At 42.8% G+C, this 25,054-nt stretch overlaps 1 protein-coding gene across 6 annotated transcripts in view; it reads right to left on the bottom strand.

Annotated features, from left to right (window-relative positions):
* GLIS1 (GLIS family zinc finger 1) overlaps positions 1-9,100 on the bottom strand; it is a 211,519-nt gene extending 202,419 nt beyond the window's left edge. For 4 of the 6 annotated variants that reach the window (XM_072974420.1, XM_072974423.1, XM_006200506.4 and 1 more), the window contains exons 1-2: positions 8,999-9,092; positions 7,678-7,990 (exon numbers count right to left, since the gene is read on the bottom strand). In XM_072974420.1, coding sequence (XP_072830521.1) covers positions 7,678-7,948 — 271 coding nt within the window. In that variant the 5' untranslated portion in view covers positions 7,949-7,990; positions 8,999-9,092. Of the gene's footprint in view, positions 1-7,677; positions 7,991-8,144; positions 8,411-8,983 lie in introns of those variants that run through there. The other 2 variants (XM_072974421.1, XM_072974422.1) reach the window with 2 other exon arrangements.
* Between the last annotated feature and the right edge of the window lie 15,954 nt (positions 9,101-25,054).

Below are 25,054 nucleotides of genomic sequence, written 5' to 3'. Positions count from 1 at the left end.
AATTATATTATCATTCTCTGCCTTGAGGGTTGGATTTGAGAGGGCTGAAGCTACTTAACCACCGAAAACTGTGTCAAGATCGGTGAATCCACAGAGGCCTATTCACCAGCTCGGGGAAACCTTCTACGTCTCAGAATGGGCCCGCTGCTGGGCGAAACCCGGGAACTTTCTTTTCTCGCTAGGACAAAACTATTAAGTGGTTTGGGATAAAAATTAAGCTTCAATTGACACAGTGGATCCTGGCAGCCTCTGCTGGCACGTGTAATTTATTTACAGGGCTGGAAAGTCGGCAAAATACATCATCAACTCTTACACAAACTTCTACTAGGTATTAAATACCCAAGCCTCAGAGAAGTAATTCATATAGTCCAGCAACGTTCCAAAATAAACCCAATCTCCAGCCCTCCAGAGAGCTTAAAACAGCAAGTGGGATCTGTATTTTTAAAGTTGGGTTTAAAATATTCCCTGGCTTCTTGTTAAAAGCCTTATTTGCCATCTAACCTGTTATTTAAAAACAAAAGCAACAATATCTAAAAGTGATCTGGTTGCTAAAAAGACACAAATAGGAAGAGGCTGGGCCACCGTGCAATCAGGCCATCCCTGAGACTTCTTCCTACTCTCCCTTTCAGCCCCAGTGTCAACATCCAAAGGCAAAGAAGCCTTGGGCAATAAAGACTCCTACAATTTCAACTTTAGGAGCAGTATGATCCCTCGAGGCTGTGCACACTCACGCACATTCTCCCCCGTGCAAGCCCACAGACACAACCTTCCAGAGGGGGTCATATGGCTCATTCATCATTTGACACAAAAAATTCATTTCCCACAAACTCTCAAGCCCGTTCTGATCCCTGGCCTGTTCTCTCTCCCAAGGCTTTCTTCATCCCACCAAGCGTTTAATAAGAAATAATTATTTAATAGATCCTGAGCCATCATGCCCAGTGAAGCATGCATTCTACACACCAGGCATGGTGGGATCATGAGGAATTCTCTTCAAACAGATGTCTTCAAAAGCTTTGGAAAGGAGACAGCAGCTGGAGACTGGGCAAGGAATCTCCCCAAACTGCCTGAGGCTCAAATACGGACTTGAACCTGTAACCCGTGGAAGGGCAGGGCAGGTGGTGCCGCTGCTTCTGAGAAGGGGCTGCTTTTAGGGGGCCCTCCATAGTCCTAGAGAGGCCTTGCCCGAGGACCCCATCTCACAACTGGGAACCAGTGTCCTCCCCCTAATTTCTGCAGCAGAGTAATGGGCAGAGCCCTAACAGAGACAGAATCTCCCCTTAAAAATCACACTTTGGCCTTTTAGCTGAGACTCAGAAGGCTGCTCCGGGGACTGGTTGTCTGGACCAGCCTGTGGCTTTCTGCTGCCTCCCCCATGGTTCAGGGTACACTCTTCAGCCACAGTGACTCCTTGCCACTGCTTGGGTTTTAAAGACAGTCTAAAGCACAGGCTTTATGGTCAGACAGAGCTGGGTTCAAATTCCAGGCCCAATTACCTACCACCTATACAGTGAGTCGCTGTGAATTAAATAGCGAGCTCATTATTTGGACACATCACTTAACCTTTCCAAGTCTCATTTCGCCCCTCTGTAAAATTAGGATAATACCTTCCTTCCTCAGAGGGTTAGTGGGCATCAAACGCAATCACGGCAATAGAGCAGCAAAGAGTAGGGTGCTCAGTAAAGGTTAGCTGACCTCCCTCCCTCTTCTGGTTCCTTCTGTGGTCAGCTTCAGGGGTCAAGAGTTCCAAGGAGAGCTCAAGTCCAGAAACTGACCTCTTTCCATACCCTAGATCCTTCCCAACCATTCCAGCCGAGTTCATGTGGAATCCTGGAGCATCAAAGCAGAAGGGACAATGGATCATCCCATCGAACTGCTTCCCATTTTACAGATGAGGAAAACGAGACTCAAATCCAAGGGCATGGCCAACGTGCACTGAGGCTGTACAATGGCGCATGTGTTTGCTCCAGACAGGCCCAACCATAACCACCAAATAAATTCAGGCCATACAGGAAATGCATTATTCAGTGAGCGGACTGAAGGTCTCCTCTCAGCGCATCTGACTCAAATGCTGACTTTAAAAACACAGCTCGTAATGCTAACACAATCCTCCTCGATCCACCGGAAACCTTCTGAAGGAATAACCCTTTGGAGTTCAGTGGAAGACGGGGAAAAGAAGAAAACAGATGCTTCAAGGGACTTTAAACTCAAAGACCACTGGGTTAGGGTGGTATTTTCTCCACCCCACCCCACCCCAGGCCTCTGTTTTCTTTCAGTTTCTTATAAATAAGGCTTTAGGAGACCAAAGCAGCCACAAAACTCACTCCCCGCTCCTTTCTGCTTTCCTTAACTCAGTAACTCAGCTATCAGTCCCGGACTTTGTTTCTAATGCTGAAAGCGTTTTTTTTTCCCCTCATTGTAAACTATTAATTCGGGCAACGGCTGTTGATAAACAAGAAGTCCGTTTTTAAACTGCTAGAATCATTAGCACAGGAAAGGCGAGCAGCACAAATATTTCAGGAGTTTGCTCCTTTCTCCTGGCCCTGGTATTACAGCTGGGCTTCCTGTATGTTGCAGTTGAATTTTCAAAGCCCATGGCAGAACTTGTTTCATTTCTTCTCCCTCTTGAACCTAATGTCTTTATTTCTTTAATTGCAAAAATAAACTACCCCCTACTAAAAGAAACAACACAAGTCTCTAAGTCCAAACTAAATGCAACTAAAATCTGTATTAGGAAAAAAAATTAGCAAACCACTCACTATAATTTAACTTTCAATAATCATCATATACATAAGGTGAGGTTGTGTCTCCACATCAGCTTCAAAACAAGGACTATTTTTGCAGGAAAAAACTGAGAAAAGGAAGGGAAATGATCCTCTCTATGCAAAATCCATGTTAGCGACAGTCGCTGGTCAATTTACAAATAAAGTTGGTATTTGTTGTTGTTGTTGTTTTTTTTCTAATTCTTTCCAAAAAAAGGATTGAAAACCCTATTTCAAACTTTAGTTTCTCCCCTTTTCTAGGATGCTGGCCAAACTCCACAAAATAAAACCGAAGAAAATGATGATAATTATGGAACATTCAGAACAAAGAATATATTTTTTTAAATGATTCATTGTGCACTTATGCCCGTAATGGGATTTTAACGCACTATAAAAATAAGTGTGCCGGCTCACTTAGCTTCTCACGCAAATGTAGCGCAGGGAGATGAGTAACTCAAAGATGGGGTGAGTTTTCGTTTTTTTTTTTTCAGAAGTGTGAAGGAAAACCACGGCATATAAAGTAACCTGTATTTTTTAATCACAGACAGAGCAACACAGTTTATCCATATGACTGCACAGCTGAGACAGTCCTGAGACCTCAGCCCAGCTGGGCACGACAGGTAAGCGACTCAAACAACTCAGCCTACAAGAAGCTACGATGTCATGCGATGGTCCCTTTCCATTTTGCACGTCAAGTCCCAGCAGCTTCTACAGAGCCTGGGACGCAGGAAGCGAAGAGAAGTTCTAGCTACACAAGACTGTTAGGGAATCTTTGGGAATAATATTTCCGCTACATGTCTATAAAAGATTTGTCGGATATATAATTCTTACAACTGTAGACGCAACATGTTGCTATCTCATCTGTGTCCCCACACACATACATGCTTCTCTTTGTCTCACTGAGCCTGACATTTGGCCAGCAGGTTTTTCTCCCCCTTATTTGAAACCTCAAGCACTGAAAAAATTTGGATCTGATTATTTCCGGATCACAGGACCAGCACTTTAAAATGGATGAAATGCAAGCAAATTGCCCACTAGAGCCGGAGGGGGTAAATGCTTTCAAAATAACTCATACCTTTCTATTACGGATGCGCTAGGCCCTCCAAGGCCTCCCCAGAATATCACGGTGGCATCTAATTCAAATGAAGAAACTCTACCAGGTAATGTCACCAAAACCGTCCTGTTTTACTCTCCACCACCACCAGCCCCTAATGCCCCTACACACAATCTACAATTGCTTTCTTTTTTTGTTTTCCTTTTTAAACAAAAAACATATATATGCTAGATTCTTTTTTAAAAAGTTGCAAGATTGACTACTTTTTGGCATTTATAGCCACGAGTTGATGGTTGTTTACTGATGGCAGAGTCCAAATTTGTTATTATTATCAGCCTCCTTTTTATTGCCAGGACGTATCCCGTCTCAGCACACGGTGAAAAGGGCCCAGTGAGTCGCTGAGAACTAAATAGCGAGCTCATTATCTGGTTTGGTCTGGGAGCAGCAATTCTGGTCAAATGGAATCATCTGGTAAACTAAGCTGTTTCCTAACGATGGCACAGAGGCTAGTGACCAACTGTTGAAGATTTGACACAGAAGAAATACTAAAAGCAAAAATATGTTAATTTTCTGAGAATGTTCAGGAGACCATCATGAACTCCAGCTCTCAGCTGCCAACACACACACGGTTCAAAGTACAAGTCGTGGACCCAGAATCAAAATTTGGAACAGGAAGCCTTAGAAGCTGCAACTTACTGTCTGTAGCTTCGAGCACATCCTTGAACTTTAATGCCTTCATCTATAAAATGGGAATCACAGTAATAAGGGCCAGTAGCTGCCCAGTAATTTACAGACTGCAAAGCGCTTCTCCATCTGTCCCCTCAGAACAGCTCACAAGGTAGGCAGAGTTCAGTTGGAGTGGGGGCAGATGAGGGAGTGTGTGGGGACACACACTGAAAACTGCAAAGCACTGTGCACAGGGGATGAGCATCACTGGGACATCGCCACAAAGCTGACCGGCTCCATCAAGCCCAGATGTTTACCTTCTTTCTTTGTCAGGACTTTCAAGAGCAGAACATCGAGTGTTTAATAATAAGAAAGAAAAAAATGCAGCATCTGGTAATTTGGCCTTTTTAGCTGTTTGGAATCTAGATAAACGGGACTCTGCCATAAACAGATTGTGATTCTTATTGTAAATGATGACAACGTTAGTCCATGACGTCGCACAGTTCCCAGTGCCTCCTAATCCTAGAGCTGGAAACACAGAAGACCCCAACATTACAGATCGCTGCTGGATTCAAGAGCTTACTCCCTTTCTCGGCTTAGGGTCTGCCCGAAGCAGAAGGCAGATCACCTGAAACCTGATTCCAAACCAAGCAATATTGTCTTCTCTCCGGTCACTGGGCAGCATTGGCCACAAAAGACCTGAAGCTTGGCTCCTCTCAGCTTCCCCTGGCTAGTGCACCAGAGTTAAAGTGCTTAAAGTCAACATTTAAAAAAATCAAACCTCTCTCCCTCCGCACACTACGCTCTTTATCTCAAGTATCACTGACCCTAACATGGTGCCCTGCAGTGACCCCTTCTACCTTTCGGGTTTATGAAGCATTCTTACAACAATTGTTTCATTTTCCCTTGGGAGGTAAGCATTATTACCACTCGTGCAAATAAAAAACCAGAGGTTGAGAAAGTTAAACACATTACAAAAGTAATCCCCAAAATAACCAGGCACTGACGCGGCCCTTTCACACTCGAACACTAACTCTCTCCTCAGTCCTTCCAAGTAAGCCTCACGGTAGATTTAAAAATGAGGAAACTAAGGCTCAAAGAGTGAAATAACTTTCCTCAGGTCCCACAGATCCTAGATGGCAGAGTCTTGCAATTTCCAGCACAGTTAATAAATATTTTTCAATTGGTATTCTTATCTGTCTGTTTCCAATAAGCCTGAGACTTGAGCTAGACACCAAACATTCAAAGGGTTACAAAGTCTAGGAAATATTTGGGTGGGAATAGGGGAAGTAAGAAGGTTTCCTTTATGGCCTTTTTAAGAAGGCTGCCCAGCTCTGGTTTTGTCTCAGACCACTGGGGGGCCTGACTGTGGGGAAGAATTTGCCTAGAGGGACAGAGCCCAGGTCCATCAGCAATGGGCTGGCCAGAGACCCACACCCAGCAGGCTTCAGTTTCCTCATCTTTTAAATGGGTGTGACAAATCCTACCCCACCAACAGCCTCACTGGAGGCTGTGAAGAAAAGTTAGAAGCCTCTTACAAAAAGCTTAGTCAGTACAACTATCTTAAGGCACAAAGAAAGAGGTGCTTCCTCCCATTCTTTTATCCTCCTCTGCCCTTTCCAAATACAATCCTGATTGAAAGACCTCATATTTCAGATACTGGGTGTTTATGGATAAAAATAATTGGGATCTGGGGGAATGGAAGTAGGAAGGTGGTACACAGCGCATCTAGATGAAAGGTCTCTAACCACCGCTTGGAACAAAGGCTGTGTTTGGCAAAGTCATTCACTAGGTCTGCAGAGAACTGGATCTTCAGTTGACAGCTATTTTTTTTTAAACAGAAAATGTTTCAGGAGGGTATCTGTTTAAGGGAGAATTGTTTATGGAGGGAGGCAAGCAAGGGAGCTCAGGGCAACAAATATTATTCATGTCTTACTGCACAGCCCTCCTCTCTCCCTAGTAAATGAGAACCTCGCGTGTGTGTTCCAGCAATAATACTCTAAAGGCATTTTTTCTATATCTGTCCTTTAAAAAGAAAACCTCTACCTCTTGGACAAGAGACTGACATTTAAAACAACTAGACAATGCTCTCCTACAAAATCAGGTGTTTCCATTAAAAAAAAAAACTGCATTTATTTCATTTGACCAGTCTTTGATTGGGGAGTTGTTCCTCCCCCTCCCCCAGAAGGAGCTCTCATCTCTAAAAGCAAGCCACCCTACCTTTTCTAAGTTGCTGCAGCTAATTGATGCTAAAGCAGTGAAGCTTACAGAGCCATGAAACAAACATTTTGTCTTCCTTAATAATCAGTTGGAAATAGAACCGAGAGATCCCAAATACTAAAATAATAAAATCCCAAAGCTTTAGTTTCTCCCAGGAGAAAGAAGGGGACACAGTACTTCAACAATTTCCCCAATTTCTGGTTAATTATCTGTCAGCGTGAAACTTATAAATAATGGCTCAATAATAATTAACTGCGATGAGAAGAGCATGTTCATGAGAATCCAGCCTCATAGCTGACTTTGACCCATTAATTACACTGCAGCCTGTACCTTACACCCAAGAGCCTCACTGGGTAGAGGAAGGGTACTGCAAACCAACTTTTGACCAAAGACTATGCTTCTGAAGCATCAAGTACAGAACAGCCATTGTTAAAGTCAGGACTTGACTCAGACTAGATTATAGATTCATAAAATTTTCCATCAGGAATCCAGAAATCATCTGGTATAATTAATTCCTTACTTGACAGATGGGGAAACTGAGGTCCCAAGAGGGGAGGGTCTTGCTGAAGGCTTCTGGTTTTTGTTACTGAGGGAGACTGGAATACTTCAAAGTATGCCTTTTGTAGGCTCAGAGATAGACATACTCGAGTTGCTACTCACCCTAATTTATAATAGGATTTTGACAAGTTTCACACAACTTTTATCAGAAACATACAGAAGCAAAGTTATGTAATCTGAGCTTTCTATACACACATCTCCCCTAAAATAGGCTTACTGAGTTTAAATTAGATGCTTCCTTAACAGTCATGGTTTCAGAATGACCAGCGAGTCCCAAACAACTAGAGAGAAACTGATGAACTCAGGAGAAAGTTCTACCAAGTTCTTCGGAGGATTCTGACAAAGGCCTGCGATGGAAACGTCAGGCAGCTCGAGTCCCTCCACACCCGCCGCCAGGCACGTTGGCGGGGGCAGACTTACCCTTCCCGGCGGCGGCGGCGGCGGCGGCGGCGGCCTTGGACGGACCGTAGTCTCGGGGGCTCCGGGGCCGGAGGAGGTCGTGGGCGCGCGGTGGCGCGGGAGGCTGGGGCAGCAAGTCACGGGGACCTCCATCCCCGCACCCACCGCCGCTCACGGTGACCCTGAAGGCCATGTGCGGGCCAAGGCCAGCGGGCCCCCGGATGGGACCAGGAGCGCCGGGGGCCTCCTTTGGCCTCTTGTCTGAGTGCGCCTCGGCCACCTCGCAGTGCATGGCGCCGGGGCGGGGCACACCGTTGGAGGTCGCTCAGGGTTCCTGGGGAGGGAAGAAAGCACAAGCGCGTCAGAATAAGCGGAGCGGTCCCCTTCTAGTCCCGGGGCCGAGATTTGAGCAGGTCACCATCCTCGGTTTACTCATCGTCTCTAAAATGGGTTAGCGCCACCACACTCCCCTAACCTGAAAAACCTACCTGATCCACGTAAAAGCCCCTTCCAGGGCGCAGGAGCGGCTGGCACGTCTTTCCCTGGCTTGTGGAGGACTCGGCCACCCAATCAGCCTCCACCGCCCTCTTTGGACGAATGGGGAAACTGAGGCCCCGAGAAGGGAGAGCGCCTGTGCGCGTCACCCAGTGAGAGACGGAGAGGGCAGCAACCAGAGATTCCTCGGGCAGGGCTCTGGCGAAGCCGCAGAGACTGCTCCGGTTGGGTCACGGGCTGCACGCCTCACCTCGTGGGCGCTGTGAGAACCAGTTGCGCACAGGGACCGCGGACTGCGCACACACGGGCCAGGGCGCAGACCCTCTTTGATTCCCCACCCCCCACCACCCAAGCCCTGAAAGTGGGAGTCGGAGGATGGACGCTCACTCGTGCGACTCCAACCCATTACAGGAACTAAGACACGCACACTCCCACGCGCAGTTGAGAAAATGAACCAATCACGCGTGCAAACTCGCACAAAGTCAGTAGCCCATGCACGTCCGCTCCCACGCACACCACGCACGCTGCAAATGCACACTTGGGGACACAGCGTGTCACACATAATACCCTCATTCACCCGCTCAGACTCTCAGCAACACTAACAGCCGCAGTCTCACACTCCACATGCGCGCGCGCTGGGTGCCCTCCACAGAGCCTCGGGCCTTCCATCACCCCTCCTGGAAAAGGGCCCCGGGCCCCCAGTCTCTCTTTTCCCCTCGCGCTGCCCGCACCATCCCAAAGCTCCTCAATTCCAACGTCCCTGAGACACCAGCCTCGGATGTCGGGCCGGGCGACCGCCCCCTTCCCGGCTGCCGGACGCGCCGCATCTCACCTCTCCCCGGCTCACCTCGCTCGGACCGCTACAACTCGCTCGCGGGGCGCAAGGCTCCGCGCGCCTCCACTGGCGCCGCAGCCCCCACAGCCGCCGAGTCCAGCGGGGCGGCACCCCGGGGCGGGGGCGGGGCCGAGGCCTACCTGACAGCCGCTCCAGCCAGTGGCTCGCTGCGGCCGCCCGCCGAGACCAATCGCGGCGCGAGGGAGGGGCCTCCGCGTCTTGGGGTCAGGGCCAGCCGGGCGCTAGGCTGGGCTGAGGGTTTGACAGGAGGCGGCCGGTGGCAGCCGGCGGTGCTCCGTGCTGCCCGGTCACCCTACGCGGCTGCCGATCATGGCGGGGCGGCGCCGCGGGCGGGAGAGCCTGGGCACGGTCTCCGGGGCTTGGCCGGCCAGGGTAGCGGAGCGCACTGGGTGTCAGGAGAGCTGACCCCAACCTGGCTCTTCTTTCCCAGTGGCCTTTACCAGTGGCTGAGGTAGGACCCTTCCTCTGTCAGGTTCAGTTTTCTCCCCGTCAGATGGGACCAGACAATCCTGCTAACGTGGAGGCAGTGGATGTGAAAGTGCTTTCAGATTTTCCTGCAGAATCCAACCCGCTCAATCCGGAGCTCCCACACATTTCACAGCGGTCCGCAGCGAAGTTGGGCCCCGAACCCAGAGCTTTCGAATCACTTTTCTTATGTTTTTGCAGTGTTTTTCACCGAAAAGAAACCAGGCTAGAGGTCTCATTCCTAAGTTAAAAGACAAACAAAAATAGATACTTGGATCGCAACTAAAAAATACTCCAATTTAATCTGTGAATCTGTCTGGGGTTAGGGTCCCAACACCCCGATTTTTCGCGACCTCCCACAAGATCCCTACAGCCCTGGGGGCCGAGAACCACTCCTCCACGGCCTGGATCCTGTTCCCCTGTATTCTGAGCTCCCCTCACAGACAGCAGTGTCCCAGCGAGCTCTGCCCAATGGACGAAGAACAAGACTTCCGGGAGACTGGAAACGGTAGCTCAGTCTCCTTCCATGAGCCTCAGGTTACTGCAGTGTAAAATGGGGCTATTCACCCAGGCCAGACCTATCTGCCAAGGCTATTGGAGGCCCCAGCCAGGCCCTTAAGACGGTCCCTGCATTTCGTGTTGGCCTGCCCCACTCTACACTGTTGGCTGGTGAACTGGGCCCTCTCCGAGGGCCCTGCCTGGCTCCCCAATCTGTAGAGAGGGGTCTGGTCTCTTTGACCTTGATCTCTAATTGAAAAATGTATGTGGAGCACCTCCCTACTACACAGTAGGCTAGGTCTCACAACACGGGGTAAGAGACCTCAAGCAGCATCCCCGGATTCTTGGAAAACCAGGATTTTAGAATCACAGAATCCTAAAATCTGATTTCCTATCATTGATTAAATATAGCATCTTCCAGTTAGAGAGCCATCATGGTGAGAAGGACCTGGAAATTTAGTTAGACCCACCCCTACATTCAGAGGTGAGAGGATGTGACTGGCCCACAGTGGCAGAGCTGGCCTTGGAATCCAGGCTTCCTGACTCCCAGTCCAGTGCTCTTCTTCCTATACCAGCAATCATGCCCCTAATAGGTACAGGATGTCAGCCAACCCCACCCATTACACACAGGCCAAGGGCCATGGGCTGCATACGGCATCACAAGGGGTCTTGCCTCTATCCAGGGGTTTGGACTGGAGATTACTGCTGCTTTTACGGCAGGAGGGTAAGGGGTAAAAAGGAGTAGGAGTAGCTCACCAACCCGTCCAGTGCACCACCAAGTGATCCTCCCTCATCCCCTCACTCTTCAGAAGAGGTATAAGCATATATTTAGCAAATAGTTGAGCCAAAAATAGACATCTCGAAGTTTAGGGTCTCCTGTGTCCTGGAGACATGAGGAAGGAGAAGGAATAGAGGTAATGGCTGTTTCACTGCTTCCCCTACCTCCATTTCTTGCTGCAAAAGAAGAATTAACATTCACTGGTGAACTGACTAGGTGTCAGGTACTATGGCTGACAGTCTCCATAGGTAATTTCATTTAATCCTGACAACTCTGAGAAAAAGAGGTTATCCTTCCCATCTTATAGGTGAGAGAACAAAAGCTCAAAAGTAAGTGAGTTACCAAAGTTCTCACAATCAAAAGTGCTGCCTCCTATATATCTACAGCCAACTGATTTTTGATATGAGCACCAAAACCACTCACTGAGGAAAGAATAGTCTCTTCAACAAATGGTGCTAGGATAACTGGATATCTACATGCAAAAGAATAAAGTTGGACCCCTATCTCAAACAATATACAAAAAGCGGCTCAAAATGGATCAATATCCTAATATAGGAGCTGAAACCATAAAACATTTAGAAGAAAACATAGGGGTAATCTTTGTGACCTTGGATTTGGCAATGGATTCTTAGATGTGATACCAAAAACACAAGCATCAAAAGAAAAATTAAATTGGACTTCATCAAAATTAAAACCTTTTGTGTATCAAAGGACATTATGAGGATAGTGAAAAGACAACCTATAGAATGGGAGAAAAATATTTGCAAATCATACAACTGAGAAGACTCTAGTATCTAGAATATATAAAGAACTCTTCCAACTCAACAATAACAACAAAAAACCCAATCCAAAAAATGGGCAAAGGGCTTGAATAGATACCTCTGCAAAGAAGATATACAAATACAAATGGCCAACAAGTACATACATGAAAAGATGCTCAACATTATTAGTCACTAGGGAATGCAAATCAGAACCACAGTAAGATGTCACTTCATACTAATTAGGATGGCTACAATTTAAAAACTAAAAACAAAAATAACAGAAATAACAAGTGTTGGCAAAGATGTAGAGAAAGTGGAACCCTCATACATTTCTGGTGGGAATGTAAAATGGTTCGGCCACTGTGGAAAACAGTTTGACAATTCTTCAAAAAAAGTTAAACATGGTATTACCATATGATCCAGCAATTCTACTTCTAGATATACACCCAAAAAAAACACTGTTGTAGAAACAATCCAATATTCATCAATGGATGAGCGTATAAACACATTGTGAATATATATATATATATATTCACATATATATATAAAACAAGAAATGAAGTACTGAAAAATGCTACAATGTGGATAAACCTCAAGAACATTATGCTAAGTGAAGGAAGCCAGACATAAAAGGTCACTTATTGGATGGTTCCACGTATGTGAAATATCCAGAATAGGAAAATCCATAGAAACAGAAAGCAGATTAGTGGTTGACAGAGGTTGGGGGGCGGGACCAATGCAGAGTATCAGCTTAATGGGTATATATTTCCTTCTGAGGTAATGAAGAAATGTTGGAACTGGGTAGAAGTGGTGGTTTACTGCATTGTGAATGTACTAAATGCCACTGAATTGTCCACTTTTATATGGCTAATTTATGTTATATGACTTTCACTGAAATAAAAAATTTTAATTGAATTGAAATTAAAAAATTGCCCACCTGAATCTAAAGCCTGGGCTTTCCTCATGCATTTCAGGACTTTCGTTAGGGGCAGTCCACAAGGGCTTCTACAATGGTTGTGGCTCTAGCACGATCAAGCTGAGGGACATGAGAGGTCACCATCCCAGGTTCCTTGATACTACACCTGTCAAATAAAGGTGAAAACACCTGGCCCACCAGGGCTTCCGTGGAGACTCAATGAGAAGGTGGAAAAAGATAAAATCAACTAGAAAATGAAAAGTGATGATTAATGAAACACCCAACTTACTTCTCCTACCATTTCTAGAATTTGTCTTATAACTTGAAGATGCTCTTTTAAAAACCAAATAAAACAAACCCTGGAGAATCCCAATGTGGAACACAGTCACAAAGGGCCAATGAGGATGTTTTACATAAAAACTCACATATGATTAGAGAATAAAAACCACTTAAACTAGGAATAGGAAAAAAAACTTCCTTAACTAGGTAAGGGCATCAACAAAAACAACAGAACAAAACCTACAGCTAACATCACACATATACAGAGCCTGAATGCTTTCCCTCTAAGATCAAGAACATGGTAAGGGTATCTAACTTCAGTATTCCTATTCAACACTGTACTAGAAGTCCCAGCAAATGCAGTAAGGCAAGAAAAAATAAATAGAAAGGTGTACAAGCTGGAAAGGAAAAAATAAAACTGTTGACAGGCAACATGATCATCTATGCAGAAAATCTCATGGAATCTACCAAAATAAATAAGCTCCTAGAACTAATAAATGAGTTTATTGAGATTGCAAGATATACTTTAATTTAAAAAATCCATTGTATTTATATATACTAGCAATAAACAATTAGAAATTAAGTTTTTAAATGTCATTTATAATAGCACTGAAAAATTATATACTTAGATATTAATCTAACAAAACATGTGCAGAATCTATATGCTGAAAACCACAAAATTCTGACGAAAGAAATTAAAGAAGATGTAAATAAAAGAAGAGGTATATCGTGTTCATGGTTTGGAAGATTCAGTTTTGTTAAGATGTCACCTCTCCCTAAATTAATCTTAAATTCAGTATAACTTCAATCAAGATCCCAGTAGGATTTTAAAATAGAAATCAGCAAGCTGATTCTATAATTTATTTGGAAAGGAACTAGAATAGCCAAAACAATTTTGAAAAAGGAGAATAAAATTGCAGGACTCACTTCTTGATTCTAAAACTCACTATAAAGCTACAGGAATCATGACAGTATGGTATTATACATGTCAATCAATGGAACCCACATATGGGTTTCTATTCTATGGAACCCACGTATGGCCATATGCTTTTGTCAAAGGCACAAGAGCAATTCAGTGGGAAAAGATAGTCTTTTAACAAACAGTGCTGGAACAGCTACACATACATTTGTAAAAAATGAATCACCTGTACTTCACACCCTATGCTCCAAATGGACCAAAATGCAAGCTACAACTTCTAAAAGAAAACACACAGAAAATCTTTGTGATCTAGGTTAGGTACAAAGTAATTAGATAATGATGTCAAAAGCACAATCCATAAAATAAAAATTTTTAAGTGGGACTTTATCAAACATAAAAAATTTTTGCTCTGCAAAAGATTCTGGCTATGAAGAGAATGAAAAGACAAGCCAGAGACTGGGAGAAAATACTTGCAAATCATTTATCGAACAAATGACTTGTATTCTGAATATATAAAGACCTCTTACAACTTAATAGAAAGAAAACAATCAAACATTCTAAATGGGGAAAAGATTTGAACAAATATTTCACCAAAGAAAATATGCAGATAGAGAGTAAGCACATGAAAAAATGCTCATCATTAGGGAATGCAAAGTATAAGCATGTTGAGATACCACTACACACCTTTAGAATGGTTAAAATTTAAAAACAAGACAAAAAGCTAACAATATCAAATGCTGGCAAGGGTATGGAGCAACTGGAACACTCATACGTTGCGGGTAGTATTATTATCATATTATTCCATTCCGGGGATTTCCCACAGTTTATCATTTCTGCAACTGGGAGACATTTGGTTTCCCATTTTTGAGGATTACAAACAAAGCTGTTAAAATCTTCATGAACAGGTATTGATGTACGTAACAACATGGATGAATCTCAAATGCGTTACGCTAAGTAAAAGAAGCCAGACTCATAATACTACAGACTGTATGATTCTATTTATGTGACATTCTGGAAATGGCAAAACTATAGAGAACAGATCAGTGGTTGCCAGGAGTTAAGGATGGAGAGCTCCTGAAAAATCTGACTGCAAAGGAATGAGGAAATTTGGGAGAGGAAGGGTCAGTGAGAAAACTGTTCTGTATCTTATTGTGGAGATGTTTACACAACTCTGTGCTTTTGTCAAAATTTGTAGATCTGTACACTGTGAATTTACTGCATGTAAATTTAAAACAAAGAGTCAAGCTGATTACTCCTAAAAGTAGTCTCTTCTGAATGAAGCTTCAGTTTCATCAGACACTCTTTAGAAATAGAAACTGTTAAATGGCTTGGGAAGCCAAGTTCTACTAAACTCGTTTCTTCTCCGTCTCCCTCTCCTTTCTCTACTCCTTATCCTATGTTTTCTCTTACATGAATGATGGCACCACCAAGAGAGGACCCTACGGGTTAACCTAGAGTCCCTTCTATCTCTCCATCCACAGACTCCGAGGCCCGTGACTCCTACCCACCATGCACCTCCTGTAAGTGTACTTTCTCTCCATCTCCAAAGCTGTGGCCCTTGCCTGCCTCATCATCTCTAGCGTGAACCATGGACCAGCTTCTCACCTGGGTCTCCCTGCCTCCAGCCTAGTCCCTCCAGTCCATCCTCCTCCCTGCAACCAGAGTGGTCTTTCTAAATCACTGACCCAACCAAGTTGTTCTCCCAGTTTAAAGCCTTCTGAGTGCCCCTGGCTCTTTGGAGGTAAGAATTGTTTTATTTGCCTCTGTAGCCCTAGTACCAAGCCCAGCACCTGCTGTCCCTGCAAACTCAGTGAATGATGGTTGAATAAATGCATAAGTTAATGAAGGAGTTATTAAAGATGTGCAGGTGCTCCAGAAACTCATTCAGAAAGGTCAGAAGACAATGGCTAAGAGTGCAAAGAGGAAGCACCAAGGTTTGTACCCCAATCTGTCCTCGTTCAACAATAGTGATTGAGTACCTACCATGTCTCAGGCACTGTCCTAGTGCCAGAGATTCAGGGAGCTTCCTGCTGGTGAAGGACAACAAGTACTCAACTAACTGTACAAACAAATGCATATTTACAAACAAGGATAAAGCCTGAAAGGAGAAATAAATGCTCATAGAAATGCTAGGAGAGGATGTGAAGTGGGGAGGAGGGAAGGGGGCTTGACAGAATCTGCAGGATCAAGGAAGTCTTCCCTAAGGAGGTGATGATTAAACTAGAATCTAAGAGGATAAGAAGTTACTGATCATAGAGTTGAGAACCAAGATTCCCTCCAGGCAGCAAAAGAAGGGCAGCGTGGTTGGAGCCCAGAGTGAGGGAAGGGAAGGCACCAGATGAGACTGGGAAAGGGAAAGGGCTGGATCCAAAATCAGTGAAGGACTTTGGGTTGGAGACTGACATGATCAGACCTGTTCTGAAAATATCATTCTAGCTGTTGTGTGGAAAATGCATTAAGAAAGGAGCAAGTGTGGATGCTGGAAAAATAGTCAGGAGAAACCCCAAAGAGAGATGCTGAGCAGCCCTGGCTCTGGTGCCAGGAGTTGGCAGAGATGGGGAGAGGTGGCTGGAATGCAGCTTCATTGAGAAAGTAAACTTGACAAGCATGGTGATCGAGTGAAGGGAGTGAAGAGAAAGGAGAGGCTGCGTGTCTGGAAAAATAGCAGTTTTATAGTTTGGAACTTTCCGCTGGGTGGCCCAAGGCATTCTTCATCCTTAATGGTGGTTTCTGGAAGCAAAGATGTCACAATTAACAGACTGCTAATTTATACCTCTTCTTCACTCTCATTACTATGCAAATACATTTCCATAAAAACTTTGGTTGGTTTTTAGCACATCACTCTATTTGCAGGGAAAACAGAGTCAGACTTAAAATGCACATCAAACGCTGCTAATGAGGACAATAAGAATGGACAGTTTGAAAACTTATAAGGGACAATATGGGTTATCCATTTAGGAGAAGGGGCCTGTTATTTATGGAAGCACAGTGTAGAATGCCCTGTGGCAGCTTCTTTTAAATAAATTACTGCAGATGACACTACAAACATGTTTTCAACTCAGACGACGACCTACGAAGAGAGCAGTATTGGCTCCTATCACAGATGAGGAAATTGAGACCTAAATAAATTAAGTGACTTGCCCGAGGTCTCAGCTAGCAAGTGGCAGATTCTTGGTTCAGCCCTAGGTCTACTTGATCCTAAATGCCATGATCTTTCCACCGTGCCACTGTTACCTCATCTCCAGCTGAACCGGAACATTCTCTGTCACCTGACCTTTCTTTTCTGTTCATCCAGAATGCCTTTGTGCCTGACCACTTTCACTTGGACCCATCCAGATCTAGAAGGCTCACCTCAAATGGTCCCTTCTCCACATGACCTGCTTCTCCCAACCAAACACCAACACACAAAGCCCCTCTTAGAGTACTTGCTTTCTGTCTTATGACATACCTTTCTGTGTACTTACTGTATTCCCAACAATAAACTGCAGGCCCCTAGAAGGCACACACTTTCCATGTGTATGAGAGATAATCAGTAGTGTGTGGATTTGAACACATGTACTAAATTGTTTGAATAGGTCAAAAAGTTGGCCAATGAGGCTACAACAATGTATATATGGAGTAAGGAATGAGATAGTTGATTATTCACATTTTTATTAATTAAATTCTTTCATTTATTCAAATAAGTATCAAGTTCATCCAGTACACACTAGTATTATGTAACTCACATGCTTCTTTTTGAGTCAATATTAAAATCATCTATATCTATAAACAGAAAGCATTCTGAGAAATAGAAGAATGGAACTATATTCATGAATAGGTTTTAAGTGAATCTTTCAAATTCAAAAATCAATTTTGAGACATTTGATAGACATCTTGTATGATCTTTTCTTCTAAGGCTTTTTTTATCTCTTTTATGAAAACTATACTTACCTTACTATGTGACGAACTCACTCATGCAATGTTACAGTTAGAAGGGAACTTAAAAAACATTCAGTCCAATTCTTCTATTTTGCAGTTGAAAGAGAGGTTTGGTGATGAAATCTTGGCTCAAAGGCACACAGTTAGATAGTCCCAGAGATAAGACTAGAATTCATTTCTTCCAAAATCAAACTCACAACTCTGGAGAAGAGACTGCTGGCAGCCTACTTTACTATTCATTCAGAGCCCCGGTAACAGAACCCCAATCTTATTTAGGGGTTACACACAACCTCTAAAGGACCTTTCCCAGACTCCCTCGTAGCCAGATGTGGCCATGTGACTATTCTTCAGCCAATGAGATGCAAGGGTAAGTGTGTGGACTTCTAGGAAGTCTCCTTAAAAGGGAGGGGATATACCATTCTCCCTCCTCCTCTTCCCTCCTGTTGCCTGGAATACAGATATAATGGCTGTAGTTCTAGCAGCCATGTGGGACCATGAGGATGAGGAGCACACCTTGGGGACACCTAAGTAGAGAACTAGAATGAGCTTAAAGCCCTGATAACCTCAGGAATTCACTCTGAGACAGCCTCTTTCTGGATCTTCTTTTATGTGAAAAAATAAAAAAATACATTTCTATGTTACTTAAGCTACCACTCCTTTGAGTTTTTCAGTTATATGCAGCCAAACTTAACTAACCCATCTTACTTGCCCCACTGAAAACCCACTCCTCTCCCATCTCAGTAAATGGCAATTTCGGTTTACCAACTGCTCAGGCCAAAATCCTTGGGGACAATATGAGTGACTTATTTTCTTTCGTAGCCCACAACCATTCCACCAGCAATTCTCATCAACTCTTTCTTTGTAATAAACCCAGACCTGCCTTTCTCTCATTGCTCTCACTGCTGTCATCTGGCCACAGTTACTACAATTGACCCTTGAACAACACAGGGCTCAGAGGGGCTGACCCTCTGTAGGGAAATCCACATAGTACTTAACAGTCAGCCACGGATTCAACCGACCACTGACTGTGTAGCACTGTTGCACAGTCAGTGAAAAAAGCCTGCACATTAGTGGACCTGTACAAGTTTGAACCTGCATTGCTCAAGAGTCAACTGTATCCTTTTTCACCTGGTTTACAGCATCAGCTTCCTAACTAGTCTCCTTGCTTTCATTCTTATTTGCCACCCCTTCTCCCCAGTCAGCTTCCAAAGAAGAGCCAGATTTAATTTTTTTAACGTCATTGGGCCCATGTTACTCCTTTGCTCAGAACTTCCCCGCGGCTGCTCCTGACTCAGAGTCAGAGCAAAGTCCTTGTTGTAGCCGACTAGGCCTGACGGGATCTGGTCCCCTCCCACATCTTGGGCCTCACCTACCACTCTTCCCCTCACCCGCTGAACCCCACCACCCCGTCCCCGTCACTATCCCTTGAACTTATCAGGCGTGCTCTGGTCTGCAGGTCCACTGCTTTTTGGAACTCTTCCCCCAGATATCCACGTATTATCTCTCTTACCTCATTCAGGCTTCTGGCCAAACATCACTTTATCAGGAAGGCTTTCCCTGGTCACCCTATCTAAAACAGAATCCCACCCCACTATCTCCTATCTACTTGTTCTCCAGCGGACTCCCACCACATGACGTTTGTTTATGTTCACTGTCTATCTCCCCCCACCCCCCACCTCCCACCCTTGAGTTTTGCTACTCTGAGCAACTTGCTGTCCCTGGGAAAACTTGTTAAATCCTTGCTGGCAACAAAATAAGCCAGTTCCATCTTACTAGTTTATTAAGACAATCTATAAGGGTAATATGGTTTTCTGTTCTAATAATAACTATTATTATAGTTAACAGCATCCACAAAACATTTAAAAAATTGAAATAAGAATGATGGACAGCAGTATGCCAGGCCAATTTGTAAGACTGACTCCAGAACCAAATGTCCTTTTATAGCAGCCCAAAAGATACAAAGTCTTTTCTCACTGTTCTCATATGACCTCTTCAGTGAGAACAGGGGGGGTCAAACTGACCCCTCATTATCTGCTGATGAACACAGCTGTCCTCTCATAACTCTCTAGCTTTATGGAAAATCCTGATGGTGTATTAATGTCTTAAAACATGAATAAATAAAAGCCCAGAAAAACAGATTTATCTTTTCATTCACAAACAGCTCATTTCTTGTCAAAGTTAGGAAGCTTTCCATTGGACTTATGAACTGAAATAAGAAATCTTTTTAGTAAACTATGCACTAAATAGGTCTTAACACTGAGACATTTTTGGAGACATTGTATTACTAATATTTGTTTTCACGTGAAGAAGGAACAAAGCCTGACAGAACATCATAGTTCAATCTTCAAAGAAGACCAAAAAGGCAAGTCTAGCTTCTTCAAGAAAATAATGGGCTGAAATTTGCAAAAAAAAAACCAGCAAGCTCTTTCTAAGGTTTGGCCTCAAAAATACAAATTCCTCGCATACATTCTTGATGACTGGTACTTCAACCTACTAAAATATTCCTTTTTGTTAAAAAAAGAAAAAAAAAAAGACAGGTTCCAAGAAAATTAAGACCCTGGCTTTGAAAGCAGCTCTCTCTGCATCTGAATCCTATCTGTCCCTGGGCTAACCCTCGCACTTCTCCTGGCCTCAGGCTTCTCTTCTGGAAAACCGAGGAAAGCTTCACAACCACCCGGAAGATCGTTGGCTATTAAAGATAATAGAGTACAGAGTGTGGCGCACAGGGTCCAGCTCCTAGTAAGTGTTCAATAAATGTCATCCTCCATAAGCAACTATCTCCAGAAGCCCACTCAAGCCATCAGCACTTTTAAATAAAATATATAAAAATAAATGGTTTTTTAGAACATTTAGAAAATATAGAAAAGTATGAACAGAAATCTCCCACCAGCACTATAAGAATAAAACTTTCCCCAAACAAAAGAGAAGTGGTGTGGACCGTAGACAATTTTCCCTCTAACAACTTTGAAATAGTGACCTCTGCTGGCCATTGGAAAACACGAGCTTTCCAACCAACTCTCACGATTGAGCAAGAGTTGAGTCAGCCAGGCTTGGTCTCTCCCTGTCCTTGCAACAAAAACCAGGTGTTGCATTACAAGGGACAGAAATCGTCACACAAGGGTTACCACGATGTAATTGGGATGTTAACAAAATTAAAGGCTGGCCTTTCCACTTGCTCATCCACCCAGAAGATTCTTTTTTTTTTTTTTCAAACCTCGTGGTCTCCTATTTTTAAAATGTCATAATTGCATGCAAATGTTACAGCCGAAAAACAACGCAAGGGGCATTAAAAATCAATCTTCCATGTAAGCCTCAGATTTTCCAGCATGAAGATCCAAAAGCAGAAGTGGTGACAAATGTGTAGAAAACAGAGTGAAAAAGTCAGAATGCATCATTAAGAATATTACAACAAAAGGAGAAAAAAAAAATCTTTGGGAACACATGTCTGATTCAGCTGGGGTGAACAGCCAGCTACAAAGAAAGCTTTAAAAAATCCTGCAAACTTCTTACAGATATGACCCAGAAATCCAATTAGGAAGCAGTCACGACCCTTTTCTGCAGGCAGAAACATGCCTGATGGAAGAGGCTGCCCGAGACTGGCTGGGATATTTAGACATGAAACACATTCCCACCTCTTAAGGTATGAAATAAAACAGAGGTTGCAAACTGGCAGCCATAGGGCTATGTGGTTTGATTTGGCACTTACTCTATCTTTTCTTAATGAATGAGTTTTGAACACTTTTTCTAAATGGAGATTTCACAACAAAATCTGAATCTCTGCCTTCTAGAAAACAAATGGGGAAATCTAGACATACCAGGTAAGCATTCTCCCATAGCAACAATCAACCAGGGCCAAGTAGCAGCCATCCCTTTAGATGGGGCACATGCTCTCCAGCTTGCTGTGTTCCCCATCCTGGTAGACTTACTCATCACATGCCTTGTCTGGCTTTGGTAAGCTCTTGAGTCTGAGACCCTGGGTTTCTAAACACCCTAAAGCACTGATGATGAACTGAATTCAGTTAAAACAATTATCAACCATGTGCAAGTTCCTTTAACAGGCATTGGGGAATATAAATAGTAAGACCTTATCCTTGAACCTAAAGAACTCACAGATCACCATTTCCAGTGAGACCAAGTAAGTTGGTTAATTATAATATATTATGACATGTGCTTTGAAAAGATACAGAAGTAGTAAAGACAAAAGTGATTAAATTCACTTTCTAGCTTTTTGAGATGCTGCTCAGCCCGCTGATGTCCTGCCTTTCTTCTTTCCTAATATATGCATTTAAGGGTATAAATTTCCCTCTACTCATGGCATTAGCTATGTCTCACAAGTTTCAACAAGCACTATCACTCCTTTAAATCATTTTTCTAATTTTCTAATCACCTATAATTTTCTGGGGGCGATTTTGAAGTATATTTCTTAATTTCCAAACATATGGAATAGTCTCATTATCATTTTTCATTGATCTCTATCTTAATTGCCTTACAAATATACTCTGAATCATTTTAATCCCTTGATATTTGTTGAAACTTGCTTTATGGATCAACATATGGCCAAATTTGTAAATGTTCAACGTGACCTTGAAGAGAATGCCTGTTTACTTGTCAGGTGCAGTGTTCCTCGTGCCCATCAGGTCGTTTGTTGATTGTGTCATTCAAATATTCTACATCCTTACTGATTACTAAAATCTACTCATTCTATCAACTACTGAGAGAGGTGTGTAAAGACTCTTGTGATAATTGTGGATTTATCTGTTTCTCCTTATAAGAGGTTGTCAGTTCCTGTTTTGTGTATTTTTTATTAAGGTATAACATACATAAAGTACATACATCTTACATACACAGTTCAATGAAGTTTTAATATGTCTGCGCCCACATAATCAAAGTCAAGACACAGAACACTCCCAGCACCTCAGGTTTTCCTATGCCCTTCTAAGTCAATATGCTACTCCTCTCTCCATTATTATTCTGACCGAGGGTGATAACACAAAGTTTTACCTGTTCTTGAAAGGCATAAAAATGCAATCATACGGTACATATTCCTTTGCGTCTGGCTCATTTTTCTTAATATGATGTCTTTGAGCTTCATTCATGCTGTTACACATAGCAGTAGTCCATTCTTTTGATTTCTATGTAAAACTGCGCTGCAAAAGTATAGTACAATTTATCCATTCTACTATCAACAGACATTTGAATTGTCTCCAATTTGGAGCTATTGTGAACAATTCTGCTATAAATATCCTTGTAAACATGACCTTCGGTGAGCACATGCACTCATTTCTCTTGGGCATGTAACAATTCGTGGAACTGACAGGGTCCAAGTTTGGCATGTTTAGAGTTTAGACAGTGCCCGTTTGTTCACTCCTTCCAGCAACTAGGAGTTTTAGTTGCTCCACATCCCCATCAACGCCTGTTGTTGTTAGTCTTTTTAACCTTTCCGATGGGTGGGTATTGGTATCTCAGTACAGTTTAAATTTGTATTTCCCTAATAACTAATGGCACTGAATACCTACTTTCTCTTATAAGCCATTTGAATATCCTCCTTTTTGAAGTGCCTGTTAATCTTTTGCCCATATTGTTTTAACATGCTTTGAGATCATGTTATTAGCTGCATTAACATTTAGAACTGTTACCTTTCTCATGAATTGAATCTTTTATTATTTTGAAGGGCCCCTCTTCATCCTTAGTAAGGCTTTTTGCCTTATACGTTGTCAGAAATTAATACAAGTATACCAGCTTTCTTTTAGTGTTTGCATATTTGTCTTTCCTTTTCTTTTACTTTCAACATTTTTATCCTTGTTTTAGATGTGGCTCTTGTTGACAGCAAATAGTTCAACTTTGTCTTTTTGTTTAATGATCTTTGGTTTTTGATTGGAACATTTAGTTCATGTACATGTAACTGCAGATACTTTGGGTTTAAATCTTACACCTTACTGTGTGCATCTTCTTCGTCCTGCTTATTCCAGATTTCTTTTTCCCTCTTACCTATTTTCTGTTATTTTTTGTTATTCCATTCTTTCCCTGTCTTAGCTTGAAACTTTTACTATTCTTTTAGAGGTTATCTTTGTGTTACAATGCACGTTTTTAATATATCAGAGTTTACTGTTGGCACTTTTACTCTGTTCCCAATGTAAAGACCTTAAAGTCTCAGATGCTGATTTCTTTGCCATTGTGTGTGCACTTTAATTTTCTATATATTTAAAACCCCATCAGACACTGTATCATAAGTCAATATTCATATTTACCTTTTTGGTCGTTCTTACTTTCTTTCTGCTTCTCTGACTATCCTTCTTTCTTCTCCTTGAAAACACTACTTTTATAAACTAAGTTCCTTGTAGTGTAACTTGTTCATGAAATTTCTCAGCTTTTGTCTGAAAATGTTTTGAATTTTCCCACCATTTTTCTAGATTAATGCTGGATATGGAATTCTAGGTTAGTAAATTTCTTTCTTTCTTTTTTTTTTTTCTTTTTTTGTTAATGGAAGTACTGGGGATTGAACCCAGGGCCTCAAGCATGCTAATATGTGCTCTACCACTGGGCTATATGCCCCTCCTCCCAGGTTAGTAAATTTCTTAAAGCACTTTAAAAACTTCCATTCCATTCCTTCCATTGTTTTTGTTGAAATATTAGCTAATGTCTAACTCATTTGAATGTGGTCTATTTTTCTCTACTGGTTACTTTGAACAATTTGTCTTTGGTCTTTAGTACTTTTACTATGATGTACCTCAGTGTACATTCTTTTTATTTACCTGTTCAGGGTTCATAGAGCTTTCTCCATATGTGGCTTGCTATTTATCAATTTTAGAAAGTTCTTGGCGGTTAAATCTTCAGAATTGTTTCTGTTCCATCACCTCTCCATTCCAGGATTCCAATTACATTGACATACTTTCTCATTATACCACCTCTGTCTTAATCTATCTTCTATATTTTAATATTTTTTTTATTTTCCATGCTGTATTGTGGATAATTTCTTCTAATCTACCTTGTAAGTCATTTTTTTCAGTTACGTCTAAATCTGCATCCAGTGACCTCTTAATTTTAGTTATTCTGTTTCTTTTGTTATTCTCATTCATGTTGTCTTGTCTCTTCCTGTGACTGGTTATTTTTAATTGTGTGCAGACATTGTATTTACAAACTTGTTTGTAGAAATAACTGAGGGCCAGGTTGTTGTTTTCCTAGGGAGGATTTATGATAGCTTCTCCAAGGACCTAGAAAACCACTAGCAAACACAGATTACTGCAACTAAATTTAATGAGAATTCTAACTCAATTACAGTGCAATCTACTTCCTCTTCACCCTTCTTCTAAGGGTCTGTTTGGGGTTCCAACCCAAAGCAAGGGTACTTACCAGCCCCTCTTTCCAGGCCCTGAACCCTGAATTCTGTCCCCTATGTTGGGAGGCTCTGGAGCCTGCCCCTATCTGCCACTCTATCCTAACCAACAAAGGTAAGTTCTCAGAAACCAGGCTGGCATTGCATGACCCTGTCCTTGAAGCCTAATTAGACCTTTGA

This window comes from Vicugna pacos, chromosome 13 (assembly GCF_048564905.1).
Source record: "Vicugna pacos chromosome 13, VicPac4, whole genome shotgun sequence".
NCBI lineage: Eukaryota > Metazoa > Chordata > Mammalia > Artiodactyla > Camelidae > Vicugna > Vicugna pacos.
This window is presented reverse-complemented; position numbering and strand designations above follow the sequence as displayed.